This window comes from Abramis brama (assembly GCF_963993115.1).
Source record: "Abramis brama genome assembly, chromosome: 7".
Lineage (NCBI taxonomy): Eukaryota > Metazoa > Chordata > Actinopteri > Cypriniformes > Leuciscidae > Abramis > Abramis brama.
Window position 1 is genome coordinate 11,298,544 of NC_139969.1, and position 18,153 is coordinate 11,316,696.

At 36.9% G+C, this 18,153-nt stretch overlaps 1 protein-coding gene across 6 annotated transcripts; it reads left to right on the top strand.

Moving 5' to 3' along the window:
• Positions 1 to 168: 168 nt before the first annotated feature.
• cspp1b (centrosome and spindle pole associated protein 1b) lies at positions 169 to 16,944 on the top strand. 6 transcript variants are annotated; one of them, XM_084119866.1, is made up of 29 exons: positions 182 to 448; positions 530 to 620; positions 1,443 to 1,541; positions 1,622 to 1,679; positions 1,768 to 1,862; positions 2,742 to 2,801; positions 3,500 to 3,651; positions 3,787 to 3,843; positions 3,974 to 4,062; positions 4,427 to 4,520; positions 4,750 to 4,801; positions 4,880 to 5,004; positions 5,088 to 5,182; positions 5,756 to 5,849; positions 7,241 to 7,337; positions 8,082 to 8,229; positions 8,325 to 8,384; positions 8,489 to 8,601; positions 9,295 to 9,444; positions 10,213 to 10,359; positions 10,920 to 10,988; positions 11,088 to 11,148; positions 11,498 to 11,624; positions 14,130 to 14,242; positions 14,500 to 14,534; positions 14,698 to 14,758; positions 15,050 to 15,144; positions 16,412 to 16,526; positions 16,598 to 16,944. In XM_084119866.1, exons 3-29 carry the CDS (start codon positions 1,443 to 1,445, stop codon positions 16,765 to 16,767), a joined length of 2,631 nt encoding a protein of 876 aa, XP_083975992.1. In that variant the 5' UTR covers positions 182 to 448; positions 530 to 620; the 3' UTR covers positions 16,768 to 16,944. The 6 variants fall into 6 exon arrangements, with proteins under 6 accessions (XP_083975988.1, XP_083975991.1, XP_083975990.1 ...); XM_084119863.1 differs by having other exon boundaries at positions 308 to 448; positions 3,784 to 3,843; XM_084119862.1 differs by having other exon boundaries at positions 169 to 620; positions 3,784 to 3,843.
• The last annotated feature ends 1,209 nt before the right edge of the window (positions 16,945 to 18,153 follow it).

Here is an 18,153-nt window from a genome sequence, read left to right on the forward strand (position 1 = left end):
AATGAACAGAGAGAGAGGGTATGAAGGAAGGAAATAAAATGTATTTTTCTCATAAATTCAAAACCTTTATTCTAATTTCAAGGCCTTTTCCGGGTTGGCCTAGAAAACGTCACGACCGAACAGCGTTTTTCCGCTTCTGCCTATCCGAGAGTTATATAAGTCAGCAGCAGCGAGAGGAAACAGGAATAGCGGAAGAGAGGAAGTGAAAGACGGGGAAACGGCGCTCTGTTATTTATGTCTTTCCAATGTGACCGGTGGCCAGAGATCAGCAATCACATACGATAAATATACCGTTTATTTAAAACATTTGATTATTTTCAATATATGAACAGATCCAAATATCAGATGACATATTTATTCCCTTTCCCCAATGAAACGAGGACAGTACATTTTCTGTTGAGATTAATAGTTCGCTAGAGTTTGCATCAGCTAATACCTTAGATTCAAGGTAAATAAACAACACACTTTAAGTCACGTTATTAACATGTCTGATATCGGTGTGATCTGATCAAATGGTTATTTTGTGGAGTGGAAGAACAGATGTATTCAGATTCAGATTCAGAGTCGTGCCAACCGAGGATTAAACTTCAGAGTTTCAGCACCAGGAGTTCTTCAGAGAGGTGTGTGTGATTGCTCTTTGTCTCTCGGTGTGTGTGATTGCACTTTGTCTCTCGGTGTGTAATATGTATGCATGCATGCAACAGAGGATATGCGAGGCATACATGGTTCCTATAGAAATAGTTTGTAAGGCTGGTTCATAAGTATTTGCACACCCATGCATTCCTAAATATGTCTCAATGTCATTGAATTAGATTCAATGAAATTCTACCCAGTATAAATCTATTATGGATTTGCAGTCATAACACCAACTATATGATCTAAACTGTGCATTTTATATGCATTTCTTTATTTAATTGTTTACTTGCTTATTGTGTTTAATTTCTTTTTTCATGGTTAATAATAATTGTATTTTCTTGTATCTACTTATTTTCATATCACGTGTATACAATATGCCTTCTGTAAAGCATTTTGTAAACAATGTTATAAATAAAGCTTTACTTACTGTTACTATAGTTATTTTTTATAGATATTGTAGTAGGCTAACACTTTATAATGTTCCATTTGTTAACATTAGTTAACATGCACTTACAATAGAAAATACTTCTAAAGCATTTATTAATCTTAGTTTATGCAGCTGAGCTAACATGAGCTAACAATGAACAGTACTTTTATTTACTAAGTAACACTGACAAAGATGAATAAATACTGTAACAGATGTATTGCTCACTGTTAGTTGATGTTTGTTAATGCATTATCATAAACTAGTGGGACCTTATTATAAATTGTTGCACATATTGTTTATGAATAATAAGCTATATGCATCTACAGGTGGCGCTGTTTATGTTTGATATGCTTTGCTTTAATATTTGTATGTATTCCAGATGGATGAGGTATTGGAGAAGTTTCTTGAAGATCAGAAGACAAAGATAGCAGAAGAGAAGGCCTGTCTGGAACAGGAGCCCCCTTACATGGAGATGAGGGTGAGAGTTGGTGATGGGGATAATGAAGTATGTTTGATTGGTCATCATTGTAATGTTGTTTCATTTGTTTGATGTATCAGAGGCGGACAGGCCATGTTCTCCAGAAAGAGAACATCTCTCCATGCACAAGTCAGCAAGGTACAGCTCTGTTAATAAGGTTGTAATTTAATTTCTGTTATATACATACCTGGTTTTAAAGGTGTGTATGTGTAATTTTAACGTGTAGATGGATTGAGTCTGCCGCTCGGAGATGAATATGAGAGAAAGAAACACAAACTGCAAGAAGAGCTCAGGAAAGATTACAGGAAATACATGGCAGAGGTGAGACACACTTACAGTATACATACATGCACACTTGTGTCCTGTCCCAAATGTCTTCAATGAGGACCATTAAGATCTTAAAATATCAATATTCAAAGACAATTGAGTCTTATTCAGAAATAATTGCATGGTTATTTTCGTATTTGTTCACACAGGCGAATTTCTCTTGAAACGTATTTAAGCACATTAATTTATTCTGAACCTCGTTCTAATATTAATAGATTTGGAGTATTCTAAATGAGCAGCTCAGCTGCATGTTTGAAGTTAGTCAGTTGTATAAAACATGCCCAAACCATTTCCATATAAGGGCTTTCTGCACTTTCCTTTCCAGCCTTTCGTCACTCTCAGCAAACATATGACGCTCTCTAAATATGCGCTCCTGTCTGAGAGTACACGCAGAAAGATCCTCAAGCAGTGCCAAGCGTGGCTCAAAATCAGTTCATACACATTGAACACCTTTTATACACATTGAACACCTTTTATACAGACCCAGATTATAGATGTCTCATTAGTTAGCTGTACATACACGCATCTGCATTGTTATACAGAGAAACCTCACAGCTCAAGCTGTAACAGTTTTTTTACTTCACTGTATATGATGGAGTATATTTGAAATGAAATATCTTATCTATGTATAAAATTTAATCTTAACACGATTATGAAGCCACCTAGAGTATGTGATTTTCACGTATGTGTGGTTTCAGTTGTTCCTAAATTTTTTATAAATGTAGAATAAATATTTAGTACAAATGTTATTGGTGAATCATGATTTGTTTGTAAAAACGCTTGTACGTAGATTTTACACACACACTTGTGTGTATGCACACTTAGTGAATGAGACCCAATCTTCATTTCTCACTGTCTTTGTGTCTCTTGAAGAAAGATCACTGGGATGCTGGTGACGTTCACACAGTTCCAGAGAGAAGAAGAATACCCAGGGTACAGTACTGGATCTAAAGCCTGATTGTTTGTGTTTCCCTCCTTGTATATGCCTTATCAGTTTAGGGTTATGATCCAAAAAAGCTCTTTTAAGTTCAACTAATTACATTTAATATAAATTTAAACTATAACACATTTTCATTTAATTGCAAATAACATGCAATTAAGTTTTAGAAAGCATTACATTCAGGTTCACACTTAATAGTCTTTTTAGGGATATTATTTCCACAATAAGTACATTTTTAACAAGTATGCTAAAGTGTACTTCTTTTTCACAAGGTACTGCACAGTTACTGTTCTGTGAGGTTGAGAGTTCCCTTCTAAATCTGTTGCTCTCGCCTATCGCTGAGATCAGTGCTGTCATGCAGGACAGCTGACTATTCTGATACACAGTAAAGCAAAATGTATTTTGATTTTATTTAACACAATATTTCTCACATTTACTAAAAAGTACTATGGGATTAACATGTTTTTGTACATAAAAGGTAAATACTGTAAATTCAAAATGGTAATACTGTGTACCCAACTCCCCACTTTCTGATATCTGTCTTCCCATAAGAAAAGCCTCATCATCTGTTACTGTATCATAAATTACCATGATATTACCATCGGATATTATTACTGTACAATGATTCTCCCAGAGTTCTGTTTTGTATGGGCAAGTCTCTCACTCACAAAACGCTTGCTCGCTTTTTCAGACGGTCCGTGTGCGGAATGTGGCCACCCTTACAGAGGTGTGTGGTCTGGGATGGGGTGTGTGTAGCTCTGAGGAAGACTGCAGTGATGAAGAACTCATACTTTTACAAGGGAGACGACATCAGAAAGAGAGAGACACCAGGACAGCAAACAGGTGAGGACAGAGAGAGAGATGTTTAGAATTGGTGACTCATTTCGTGTTCTCTATGGACTGATTTTTTTGTATATTATTTATTTTGATTGTATATAGTAATGGTATTATCTTTATCTCTGTCTTTCTCATAAGAAGAGAAGAATTGTACACAGAGACAGGGCATCACACGAGCAAACTACAGCACAGAAACAGGTAAAAGACACATACACAGATTAAATTTCTTCTTTTACAGTATTGGCAAGCTGGACACTTTTATTTATTAGTATTTTGAATGGCAGAATGGTTTGGACCCACATTTATCACTGCTCTTTCACTGTTGTAGAATGTCGGCATCTGTTGCAACCCAAGCCAATGAAAGATCTGTGTCTGGGGCCAGTCAGGACACAGTTTTCACCACTGGAATCCTAATAGGTAATTCAGTATTGCGATTCTGATTGGTTAGAGGTCCTTGTTACTGTTTTGATTGGCTCAATAATTGAAGAAGTGATACTTCATTCAATTGAGATTGATTCTGACTTGATTTTAAAGGGATAGTTTGCCCAAAAAATGAATCATCACTTACTTACTCATCCTCATGTCGTTCCCAAAACTGTTTGGTTTCTAATGTTCTCCAAATATCTTCTTTTGTGTTCCGCAGAAGATAGAAAGTCATACAGGTTTGGAACGACATGAATGTGAGTAAATGATGACAGAATTTTTATTTTTGAGTGAACTATCCCTTTATCTGACATTAACTGATGCTCAGGCTTCTGACATGGCTGAATTTGATTGACAGGTGCAACAGATCTGGAGTCCGCACTGAAGAGGAGAAAGGAGCATTATAGACGTGAACTACAAGAACAAATTGCAGAGAAACAGAGTCGCAGGAGGTGTGTGTTCATGCAAAATTGTCTGACTGGTGTATTTGGTTGACGTCATTACCTCAAAAGAAATAATGTTCGATGGATAAATCGCCCGAAAATTACAGTTCTGACATCGTTTACTCACCCTCATGACGTTACAAACCTGACTTCTTTCTTCATGGATCATTAAAGAGATGGTAGGCTAAATGCAGCTTTATGCAGCTTTCATGAACAACCTGTAATTCAATTATTTTAGGGAAAAGGAACTGGACCTGAGAGTTGCGAGAGTAACAGATGCTGAGAAAAAGGTAACAAGGTGTGTGTTTGTGAATGTGCACATATTTGGTGATGTTCTTGTGTTGATTTTCTGGTTTGTTCCTTTAAAGCAGCTCTATGTGAGTGAGGCGCCCGCATACAGAAAGCAACCTAGGGATGACATCTTCCGTCTGGACACTGCCGAGCCTCCTGAGGGTCTTCTGCAATACAGGACAGACCCTCTGTCTCCATGCAGGTATGCATTGATATACACAAGTACAAACACACATATTCACACATGCTGCACTTTAAACTCACAAACATTTTTTCTTTCTACAGGATGCCGTTTATCCCCACTCACCTCCCATTCCTTGCAGATGCCTATAAGACTCCAAATAATGATTCTGAGAGTTTGCTGAGCCCCAGCAGAGCCTGTAAGACACACTTATTAGAGATGCGCGGTTGGCGGTCACAGCCGCGGACTTGGGCGGATGACGTGACGAAAAATAATATTTAAATTAAATTCGGGCGGGTGGCGGGCGGTTGAACCAATCAAATGAAAAATATATGTATACACCAATCAGTGGATGGCGGGTGGGTGCGGTTTTGAAAATTGGTCAAAAACGTTGGTGCGGATGGATGGCGGATGGATGATGAGTTTTGTGATGCGGTTGCGGATGAAATAATAGCCCATCCGCGCATCTCTAACACTTATGACCCAACAGACTACATTAAATATAAATTTACTTGCAATGAAGATGAACATGGTTTTGTGCAGTAAATTATTGGCTGATGAGAGCATGAAACCATCAACATGAATGCATTTCAGTGTACATTTTTAAGGACATTTTTGTTTACTTTGGTGCTGTAAACAATGTTGGCACTGTGTTGTGTATTCTGGATCCTGCAGCAAAACCAGTTGAATACATTCAGCATGAAAACCAGTTTTTAAACGCGTTCAGCATATGATTCCCACTGCTACATCATGAGTGTGTGTGTTTCCACAGATGGCCCAATAGCGGGAGTTTCTTTTCCAACATCATCAGGAGAGCCACACCCACTCAGTCCTCACAACGAGCACAGCAGAAGCACTCACAGACAGTAAGAGTGCAGCCGTCACACACACTCACACAAATGCAATTTTCCAGACACATTTCTGATTGTAATTTGTGGTTGTTTAGAAGCAGGCATTAACACCAGGTAAAGTTGTCCAGCATCAGTCTGAGTGTTGGATCTGCTAACTTTCCAGCTTTCTGATTGTCCTGTTTCTGACAAATATATATTTTTAAATAATTTCTTCCATCTGTCATGTACTTTAATGCCAAGTTCGCGACAAGGTCCAAGTTGAAATGTCCTACTTCTGACATCAGCGAGTTCCAGTTAGTCAAACGTCATGCTCACATGTTGACCACATGATGTCGCCATGACACAACGAGAGCATTTCATGTTTTTGCGTCAATTAAATGTCAAAAAAAGAAAATGCTGCCATTCGCTTTGACAGCTGACGAAAAAGCAATGATTAAAGTATCATTGTATAAGCATAATGTCTAATGATAAAGTTTATTTTTACATTTGACATAAGGTAGCTCTACACTATGCTCGTTGGAAGCAGGACTTGCCGCCATCTTGGAAGTGACGTCAAATGACTCATTTTGAGTCGCTGATGAGGTCGGGGTTGATTAATCTGACCCAATTTCACAGGTCGGATGTCCGACTTTATGCGGCATTCCAGACGTTATTTACAAGTAGGTGGTGGGAAAAATCTCAATTCCGAGTTGTCTGGAACGCAGCATTAGACACAAACAATATCCAGTTTCTCCAGAGTCACTTTGTGACGTATTAAAAGAATTGACAATTACATTTCCAGCTGACAACAATGACAGCAAACCAATGGCAACAACTCTTCTACTTTCTTTATGATGATCTTGTGTTAGAACCAGATGATACAAACAAATTAGGAACAAGTTAGTTAGTTGTGTACATCAAAACATACCGACTTAAAGGGGTAGTTCACCCCAAAAATGTTTTCTTCTGTGGAAGTCAAAAAAAAAAATTCGCTTGTCCTGACAATGAAAGTCAATGGGCACAAAAACTGTTGGGTTACCAACATTCTTAAAAATATCTTCTTTTGTGTTTCACAGCAGAAAGAAAGTTTTTTGGAATGACATCAGAATGAGTAAATTATGACATAATTTCTATTTTTGGGTGAACTATCACTATCAAAGGAGAGGTCATTAGTGGCACCATTATCTCAACAACTTGTAACCTTAATTGAAAACCAATTCAGTCCAATCCAATCCATTTACCACCAATTCAGACCAAACTCTCAGCCTAATTACCAAAAACTTCTATGGTAGTTCTTTCTATGGTACTTTCTTCAGCCTTTTTTTTTCTCACCATCAAAGATACACTTTTAAACCAAATGCCTGTATGCAGACAGCTAATACACATTTTAATTTGAGGAGTATTTGCACTTTATTTGTGTGTTTCAGGATGTTTCTGGAAGGTGTGGGTTCAGGTCTTTCAGTGTTTCCTGCACATCAAGCGCAGAAGAACAGACTCAGCTATAAAGAGGAGCTCAGACAGCAGGTGTGTGTCCTTACTGCATATTAAACAGTATGTCTTTATGACATAGTCAACAGTGGGTTTGTCTTTGTTAAAGGGATATTTCACCCAAAAAATTAAAATTCTGTCATCATTTACTCACCCTCAAGTTGTTCCAAACCTGTATGAATTTCTTTCTTCTGCTGAACACAAAAGAAGTAACACTTTATTGTACAGTGTCCTTGTTACAGTACATATGTTACATGTACTTACCATAGTATTAACAGTAAATTATGCATAATTACATGCAACTAACCCTCAACCAAATCCTAATCCTACCCTAACCCTATAGTAAGTACATGTAGTTGCTTAATATTACTCAGCACTTAAATCACTGTAAAAATGACACCTTAAAATAAAGTGGACCCCAAAAGAAGATATTTTGAAGAATGTCAGTAACCAAACACTCGATGGGCCCCATTGACTTCCATAGTATTTTTTTCCATACTATGGGGTCCATCAACCGTTTGGTTACCCGTATTCTTCAAAATATCTTTTATGTTCAGCAGAAGAAAGAAATTCAAACAGGTTTGGAACAACTTGAGGGTGAGTAAATGATGACACAATTTTCATTTTTGAGTGAACTATCCCTTTAAATATGGTTTTGCATTAATCTATGTAGTCTAACTCTCTACTTGGAAAAGTACAATAGAATGCTTCCTAATGAAGACTTCCAGCTTATTAGTTTGTTTATTTGTGTGTGTGTGTGTGTGTGTGCCCCGTGGGTAGATAGAGGAGCGGGCTGCACAGAGGAGGGTGGACAGAGAGGAGAAGAGAAGACTGGATGCAGAACTTGATGCTGATATGAGAGCATATGAACCCTGGGGAAGGGGCGGAGGTGGTGCACCACTCAGAGACAGCACTGGAAATCTAATCAGTATGACTTATTTACTATGACTTAGATCTCCAGCTAATCTGTTAGTAATGGAATTTTTGGCTATAGAAATGATGTGTTTATGTGTGTGTGTGTAGCTGATCTGAAGCAGATGCACCTTTTGAATGCAGCAGCAGCACAAATACCGGAGAGGCCAGGTAACATGCTAGCACACATGTTTTAGCTCAAATACAAACATGTATGATGTGTTTTTAGCGAATGTTTACATTCTCAACTAAGTTGTATGTGTTTGTTTCTGAAGGTTTTGTTGAGACACACACTCCACAGTTTGCAAGAGGAAATGTGTTCAATCAGATGCTGTCACCCCAGCAACTACAGGAGCAAGACCAGTACAAAGCATACCTGAAACAGCAGGTACACACATGCACTGCAGTTTAAATGTTTGGGGTCGCTAGGAATTTTTAAGAAGAAATTAATAACTTTCATCCAGCCAGGACACATAAAATTGATTTGACATTTTACTAAACATTCTTTTTCACATAAATGCTTTTCTTTTGAAGTTTCTATTCATCAAAGAAATTCCACAAAAATATTAAGCAGCACAAATGTTTTCAGTATTGATCATATTAAGAATTGAGCACCAAATCAGCGTATTAGAATGATTTCTGAAGGATCATGTGACTCTGAGGACTGGAGTAAAGAAGCTGACAATTCAGCTTTGCATCACAGGAATAAGTTACGTTTTAAAATACATTAAAATAGAAAAGTTTTTTTTTTTAATTGTAATGATATTTCACAATATTACAGTTTTTTTCAGTTTTGATCAAGTAAATGCAGCCTTGGTGAACATAAGAGACTTGTTTAAAAAAAAAAAAAAATCTTACCAACCCAAATTTTTGAATGGTAGTGTATATACATACAGACTCTTCACACTCATATTCATTCAATTCTAAAGTGTAATATTCAGGATTAAATTAGATATTGAATCACAGATTTTCAGTGTGATTCAATTTGAAAACTTTTGGACCCCAACTGTACCTGTAATTAAACACCATAAATATAATGATCTTTGTATGTTTTTTTTCCTTTATATGTCTGTGGCATTAGATGGAAGAGAAGCGAAGGAAGCAAGCGGAGGAGAGAGAGCGGATGAGGGCCGAGGAGGAGAGGGAGGAAAGACGACTGACAGAACAGAGAGAGAAAATCAGGAGAGAGTATGAAGAGGAGCAGGAGAGCAGGAAACGCAGAGAGATGGAGGTCAGACAGACGCATGCGCTCCTGCCTGTCATATTTTTAGGGATGCATCAGTCCCATATCAGCTAAGAGTCAATTTCAGTATTAGTCAATATTGGATAATAAATTGTGCATGCTCATTTTTTAGATTAACTTTTGTAATGCTCACTTAAAGTTGATGTTTAAAAAAACACTAATAATTTAATAACACAGTTAAATGTACGATTTAGCAATTCTCTAAATGACTGTCCATCTTCATTCTGTGTATTATAATGTTGTGATGCTTAAATTTGAAATAAATTAAAATTAAATTTTAAAAAGTGTTTAATTTTAATAATTTTAGATAAAATTATAGAACTTAATTTAATATAGTTTATTCTATAATTTTAATATATTTCATGACAAAAAATATTCAAACATTTGTGCCAATTTATACATAAAGTATGTTACGGGTGCGTAAAATACTACTTTTCAATGGGCCTTGAACACTGAATTGTTTTGGTGTGTGGATTCCTCTGTTGGTTTTTCAATATAGATTTCATAACAGGAAAATGATTATCAACAGAATTTTTCAATATCAGTGGCCTAAAGCAATTATTAAAAATCTCCTACTCATGGTCTAATCTAAACAATTGATTAAATATTAATGATTTAACAGAGATGTGTTCACTTTAAATCACATTTTGCCATCAAGTGCTTAAAGAAATGGCATCAAATGTTGTTGTCTCTCATTTTCCAGTGCATGAGCACCATCACCGCTGACTTTAAGCAAACTTATGATATTTTTTGTAGCAAAAACTGAAGAATGAAGAACTTGTTCGTCTGGCGGAGGAGAGACGGAGGGATGCAGAGAAAAAGAAGAGAGAAGAAGAAGAAGAAAAAGAGAGAGCAGCTTTCCAAAAACAGGAACAACAAAAGAGACAAATTCGGCTGCAACAGGTGTGTGGTTCTCTCTGAGTGTGGATGTGAATTTATTGCAATGAGCTATAATTCACATAAGCTGTATATGTGTGTTTTAGCATAGATACAAATTTCTGTCGTGAAAATCTAGATAGCACAGGCTGATAGGTCCTTGACTCAATCTGCTGCAATCACATCATTCTCTATAGCGCACAGCTGATTGGTTCCTGCTGTATCAGTAGCCAATGAGCTCGTTGCTCAACCTTCAAATACTTCAAAAAGCAGTTGCAGCACACTTTCAGAAACCCTCCTCCTTCCCCAGCTCCACCTGTATAGATCTGCTACGGGTAATTTAGGTATGCTATATTGTACACCAGCAAGCTCGTCTTACTTGCTCACAGCAGCGTGTTGTGTATGTATTGGCAGTAGCAAGTCCCTTACTTGCTCTGCAGCAGCTGTGCAGCAGCAGTGTAACAGATCATATCCATTACCATGCTAAACACTCGGAGAGTTGTCATGACAGAACAAAAATTTGCTGTCCATAGAAGTAGTGATTGTGTGCAACTGTTTTGTCATCACTAACTCTGATGTTTTTATAGGTTCAACGTGCGCCATCCCCTCCTATCCCCACCTTACAGAATAAACACCGCAACCCTTCAAACGCTACAGTAACAAACACTTCATTAAACTCAGACATTTACTTGAACAAACAAACATTGCATAACTCATGTTCACTTCTCACTCACTTGTTTCTGTATATTCTTCAGGATTTCTCTCCGTTTCGGGCTCCTACATCTCCAGAACACAGAAACCATCAGAGAACAGAGAGTAATATCATGATGAAAATGTTCTATTGACTTTTATTGTTTTTATTTTAAGCTAATAATATTTGCTATACCCTAACCCTAAACCTGACCCTTACAGAAATCATATGTAAATTTGAGATTTGAATTAAAAAATGAGTCCATCGTCAAGCCATTATTAATTATGTGAAGTCCCTACAGTGTAGGTGATTTTTAGTATTGAATTTAGTTTATAGACTAAGTTAAGAACATTTTATTTTTGTTCTGGTTATGAACATTTTAATTTATTTGTTTGGTCTGCTTATAAATTAGCTAATACCATCCTTACAAGTCCATTTTTGAGGGTTTACTGTACATGTTTGTCTTCTCTTCAGAAGACAGAAGTGAGGTTGTTAATGAGCTGAGTGTGTTAAGACGACGTCTACGCAGTGAACAACAGCGTCTGGAGGAGCAGCTCTTGCAGACAGAGTGGGAGCCTCTCCCCTCCCCCTTCACTGACAGGTACAGTGTGTTGTTAGTGTTTTATAATGTTTGTCTAATATTTAAGTCTGACACTGAAGGAATGTGTTAATCATTTGTCACACTTGACCTGTTCATCAACCTACTGTGAATGAATACAGCAGCAGGTCACTACAGTTGTACTGTTTTAGAGGCTTAAGCATCAGCCTTTCCCAGTCATGGCTGGTTTGTGCCATGATGGTTCGGAGTAATTTCAACCTAGGGTAATTTGCACCATGACCTCGAGCCAAACACCCCCCCAGAAGCTTTTTTTCCCTTAGTTGAACATTATTAAAGTTAGAGCTTATTTAGAGATATCAGCCGAATGGCTTAGTGCAGGCGCTAATGGATCCTAGTTTGTATCTCGCAAATTACCCCACTAATAAAGCCCGGAATGGTACCAAACTTCTACAGTAGTACAAATAGGTTCTGTACTCATAAAATGAGGCATTGTAAAGTTTGTAAGTACATCAGGAGTTTATTTAACCTGTTAAGCTGCAACCCCACTTTTGAAAAATCCCCAGAAATGACATACCCAAACTGAAACAGATACAGTTCATGAACCCTTTGTACTAAAAGCACAAGTATGATCTCATTTGAAAGCTGACACCTGGCAGTTTATTGTAAATGTAGAACTAATTATTGTCATAATGACAAAAATTGTTATAAATAGCTTCAAAGTTTTGTAAAGTTATTAGAAATTAATTTTTATGAAACATCCTCATGAAAATAAAATTGAAGTTGGCACTGTAGCTATCTAGAAATGCACTACATGTCTAAACATTTTATGTTTAAAATCTGAAGATAATAAGTCCAAAACTCTGCATTTAGTTAAATGTTTTTCAAGACCATGTCAAATGACTTTATTTTGATTTGACGCTAAAATGCTTCTGATGTTTATTGTCATCTTCTAACCATCTATCCAGTATATTGTCTCTATTGTTTTGTGGTGCAAACGATCCCCATTCAGTCTCAGTCTCCCCCTGCACACATTCACACCTCTCCAGCCTGGTTATGGCTCTAAATATGCATTTATTTTGTCTGCATTATAGTTACTAACGACTGGCTATTCACAGGCTATTCATCGGGTTTCAGTCCCTAATTTTTTTTTTTCAAAGTTCACCTCACATTTTAAACTGTATCAAATGCATTTCTTGAATAAGGAAACATTTCAGTAAGCATTCAAAAAATTATAAAAGTATAACTGCTAGTGGCAGGTGCACCTAGGGCTAGCTAGCATGTTAGCTTAGCACACCATCAATACACGACAATTTATGAGATTAAAACCATGTTTGTGCTCCAAACTTACTTTATAACGCAAGTCGAGTATTTTAAATAATCTTCTGTGATCTAATTTGGCTTCAGATAAAAAAATCTGACAGAAAATATACTATTGGTATATTATTCTGCGCAATGATAGTCTATATAGATTAGCATTACATTATAAATATAACCTATTATTATGAAAATACCTGGCATGGCTTGAAAAACACAGGTAACTCAAATATCATTGCAATCATGTTTATTGTCTTCAAAACATCTTTATCTGCATGTTACAGCGCGATCTCTGTAGCTTTGTGTGTATCAGTGACGTCCTGGAATGTCACATGATCATGGCTCTTCTTCATGTTCTATATGGACTATTATTGTGCATAATAGCGCCCTCAGGCTATTGGTATGAATTGAAAACACAGTATCAGAGTACCAAACGCTCATAAAGATTACATCGACGCATTTGGGTATAAATTCAATAAATATTATTCCTGTCTATAGAAATATGATGTAAATCTATGAGAATCTATCAATATTTCTCCAAATCTGCACATTTTTGAGCTAAAAGCCCTGAAGGACGTTGTTTTGTGTATCGCTGTCATGACGACAGCACAGAGTTTTTTATGAATGAAAGCGGCTGACGCGCATAATTCATATTAAAGGTATCGACTCATTTTTTCATTTCATAACTCCTGACACAAATTAAGACATAACTGTCACTATGAGTTTCTCAGAATACAATAGTGGTCAAATACTGAAACTTGAGTATTATATCTTTTTAATTATGTATAGTTTGTCAAGGTATAACATTAAATCTGATCTGTTAATTTTGAATTAAATAAATAAAAAACGCTTCAGTGCGCGGGCGCACTGGCAACGGTTAACAGGCCTGATGGCTAATGCTACTGCTAACCCGGACGTCGAGGTCACTTTAGTGATTTGGGGAAAGCCTGTATCTAAAAGTATCATATTCACAAAATGTATATGACTTTAAACAATAGTTCTGGTCCTGGATGCTGATCGGTTAGTATGGCTACACTAATACAATACGACGTTCCAGCCTAGTAAAACTGTTCAGTACATTGTCACTGTGCAACACTTATCAATAACACATAAATAACACAACACTTTCATAAATTGCCTATAATATTTTTATTAAGGACTTTCTGTATTATTAGCAATATTGTGAATAACTGTGACTATTTTCATTATATAGCATTGTGTGTGTGTTTGTAGGCCCAGGGTGGATGTGTTTGACATGGCACGCATGCGTATGCCTGTTCGAGGCCCCTCCTCCCGTGGCACTGAGCCAATCAGCTCAAAGAAATCCTTTGACATCATGTACAGGGGTAAAAGAATTGGCTGTTATACTAATATAAATCTGAGCTATGAGGATTAAAATGACTAAAATAAATATTAATTTGAGTGTCTGTATGTGTCTTTTGGTATTTCTTTCACTATAAAACAGGTCAAATCATACTAAAGTAATTTGTAGTTGGCTACAATTAAATATTGTGACTGAAATGAGAGCTCACTTTAATGTTTGGTTTTATGTAAATTCATCTTTCATGCAGAAACTAACACTTTTTTCCCCTGTATTTCTCAGATGCCTTTATGCCGCTTCCTAGACCAAGGCAGTCTGTAAGTCTTCCTGTTTTATGAATGTAAGAAGTGCTTGTTATGTCCTGTGCTGGTTGTTTCTGTTGTGTTCTGCGGTATCAGAAGCAGCTCAAGCAGTACTTGTGATGCTGAGTTAAGACTGAATGATGTTTAACATGGCAGTTCTGTTTTTCCTGTCACACAGAGGAACAGAGAACTTGAGGGGGGACGAGGATCTGTGCTTCTGTCAGAGAGTGAATTTATCGGTGGGATCACACACGTTTCTTTAATTGTTTGATAAGTATTAAAAAAAGTTATTTTATTATATACAGTTGCCCCAAAATGTATCTATATACTTAGAGCACACTTAAAAATGTATGCATGTTTTTGCATTATATAACAAAATATCAAACCAAATGTGTGTTAATATTTTTCTTTAAAATAAATTACTTTTCAAACATTTTACAAGATGTTTTTGATGGTTAAATATCACTTTCTCATGCATATTCTTTTTTTTTTTTTTTTATTCATACTGTTGATTTATTATATAACATTAGATCAGAATGGAGTTGCTTTCCCGCTTCCTCCAGATGTTGAGAGGAAATCTCCTAAGCCATCTGCACGAGAACGACGCAGACTAGCAAACCTTCAGGTAATTCGCATCTAAACATATGCATGTATAGTGACTCCAAATTCTTATAGACTAAAGTACAATTTATACTTACAAAATTGCATGCATTTTATTGTCAGTTGTTTTTTCTTCATGTGTCAGTTGATTAATTATTACAGATATTATGGACAATTGTCTGATACCTAAAAAGAACTCAACTACATTTCACACAATTCATGATATGCAAATGCAAATTATTGATTACAAGTCCCCCTGTAATCAATAATTTTATCCCTTAAAACTCAACTTTGATCACCAAAATGATATATTTAAACAACGCAATTCTTCATGCCTTAAAATAACCACACCCTTGCCTCATATAGAATATGTGATTCTATGAATATGTAAATTAGCCCCGCCTCCAATCATTCACACCAGCTCAGAGATCCACTCATTGACGATCACACAGGTAGTTTGTGGCGTCAGAAACACCAGCGATTTCAGGGTCCAAACCGCGTCTTTGGTTCAGGGCAGTTTTAAAGAGAAAATACTCTGCAATGGTGTTGACTTATGAATTTGCACATGGTTTGTCTTAAAGCACATTAAAAACACCACATAGACATATAAACAACATTAAAAGCTTGATTTTCACCACAGGGTGTCTTTGGCATTATTTATGAACCATCATTTTTCTCAACCAACAACAACCGCTTCTCGTGGAAATTATATACAAAAATATTGTTCACAATTTATATTTGCCTAGTTTTGTTTTTAAAAGTAGTGTTTGTTTATAAATACATTTGTTTGAGTACTGTTTTAATACTGATAGCATCCCAGGATGCACCTGATAAAGTCGGATGAGGGGCTGGTTAGTAAGCAAAAAACAGTATGTGACAAAAGAACAAGTATGTTCAAATTCACAGTACTCATAAAAGAATAAATAAAAAAATACCTGGATGACCTACAACTTCTGCCGAGATTCTGAAGTATGCATATGATAGACACTTTACTCTCCCATAAGGCCACGGGAGAGGATTTGTGAATGGCACTGACACTGGTACTGTAGGGCACAGGATAATGACAACATGGTTAATGTAGTATGCCCAGAATACATTCATACTACAGTAGTAAACATTTGAAGTGGTTATTCAAAATAAATACCTACTCGAGAGTGTGCGATTTTGGACGCAGCCAATGTCAGGAACTAACATACTTGGGTTTTGATTTTGTCACTACATAATTCCTAATCTTTTGTTTTGCATATGATTTACATCCATATAACTCTAAAATAAAGTGTGTGTGTGTGTAGGCTGCAGGAAAGCAGCCGGTGCAGCAGCAGTCCCTCAGTTTGAGGAAAATCAGAGACACAAACACTCTCAGGATGAAGAGACTACAAGCCTTCGGTCATCACAACACCACAGCAGGTGTGTGTTTGTCTCAGTGAATGTTCTGTGATTCTTTTAAGATCCAGAACTTATTTCAATGATGTGTTTAGGTGGCTGCTCTGATGATGATGATGAAGATGAAGCTGGTCGTCGCGATGAACGTTTTACCCTGACGTCTCCTGGCTGGCCCAGTTCCATTGATACAGCTACTACAGAGCCCTGGATTCGAGCAGAGTCGTCAGACACGCTTAGGAGGCTGATGTCTGGCTCTGAACTCTAGACGGATGTAGGACGGACTATAACATACACGACTGCATATATAGGACATTTTATGTAATTAGATCTCTTGAGCAAATAAAAGACTGATCAACAGAATCTCTGAGATCAGCTGTTTGACTGGATATCCTTCCGTAGCTGATTGGTGCATTCATATAAAGTGAAGATTTTTTTTTTTTTTTTTTAACAAAACAGAAGGGATGTATGCTTAATAAATGGCAGCTTTTAAAAGTATATTTGTAATGAACCAAATCCTAAGGTTTTTTTTTTTTTTTTTTTTTTTTTTTTTTAACATCAGGATTCACCAGAATAAATAGCACTTATTGAAAGCACTGTATTCCTGATTGTTTGGAGGCTTAAGGCCTGTTCTGTTTTGAAAATCGTAAATTTAAAGGAATAGTGGGGTTCACACCACAACTATAATGTTAATGGCTCAGAGGAACAATATTGTTGAAATCACTTTCAGAATTTTGTTTTCAGCTGCTAAAAACATTGACAGCCAATCAGAATCCACCTAAATTTTAAAAAGCTTGCGCATTTAAAGCGGCAGCGTGTGCTTATAATAAAAAGAACGTTATCTACTGTTGGTGTGGATGCTAATATACAACCCCATTTCCAGAAAACATGGGATATATGTTCCATCACAACATTTATTTCGAAGGGTCTGCGAAGGGTCCATCTGTTGTATCCTTCATGGCCCGCAAAACAAGGGCGCATTTCGAGGCCGCATTAGAAGGAGCCTTTGAATTGGGACAGCCTTCGTCGAGCTGTGCGTGAATGCCTTCGAACACCTTTGAAGTGAACTCTTGCCATCCTGGAATATGGCCCTGATGTGAAAGTTAAAGTGATATGTGAAGGCCAAGAATGGCAACCCATACACAGAAGATGTCCACTGCATTTAACCCTTAAAGAGACTGCACACATATTACGAATAGTGAACACACACACCCAGAGCAGTGGGCAGCCATTTTTGCTGTGGCGCCCAGGGAGCAATTGGGGGTTAGATGCCTTGCTCAAGGGAACTGGTATTGAGAATCAAACCCGCAACCTTCGGGTTACCAGTGTAACACTCTAACCATTAGGCTACAACTGCCCTTGTGTTTTTCTACATGGTTGTTTTTAGAAATGAAAAGCTACCCACTCCATCAATTAGGGTTAGAAGAACTGTTGCCAAACATATAAAATGCAAGAAACATAATAATGACTGCAATAATTATCTAGTCATAGACTCTTAAGCATTTGCTTATTTAAATCCAAACAGTAACTTTTTTTTTTTTGGCCGGGCAGTGTATGTACAACATAATTACTAATCCTTGCTAAATTGAATAGCATAGACCAGCTAATTCTGCTGTATTCTTCAGAATCTGCTAAAGCTCTCAGCCAAGAGGGC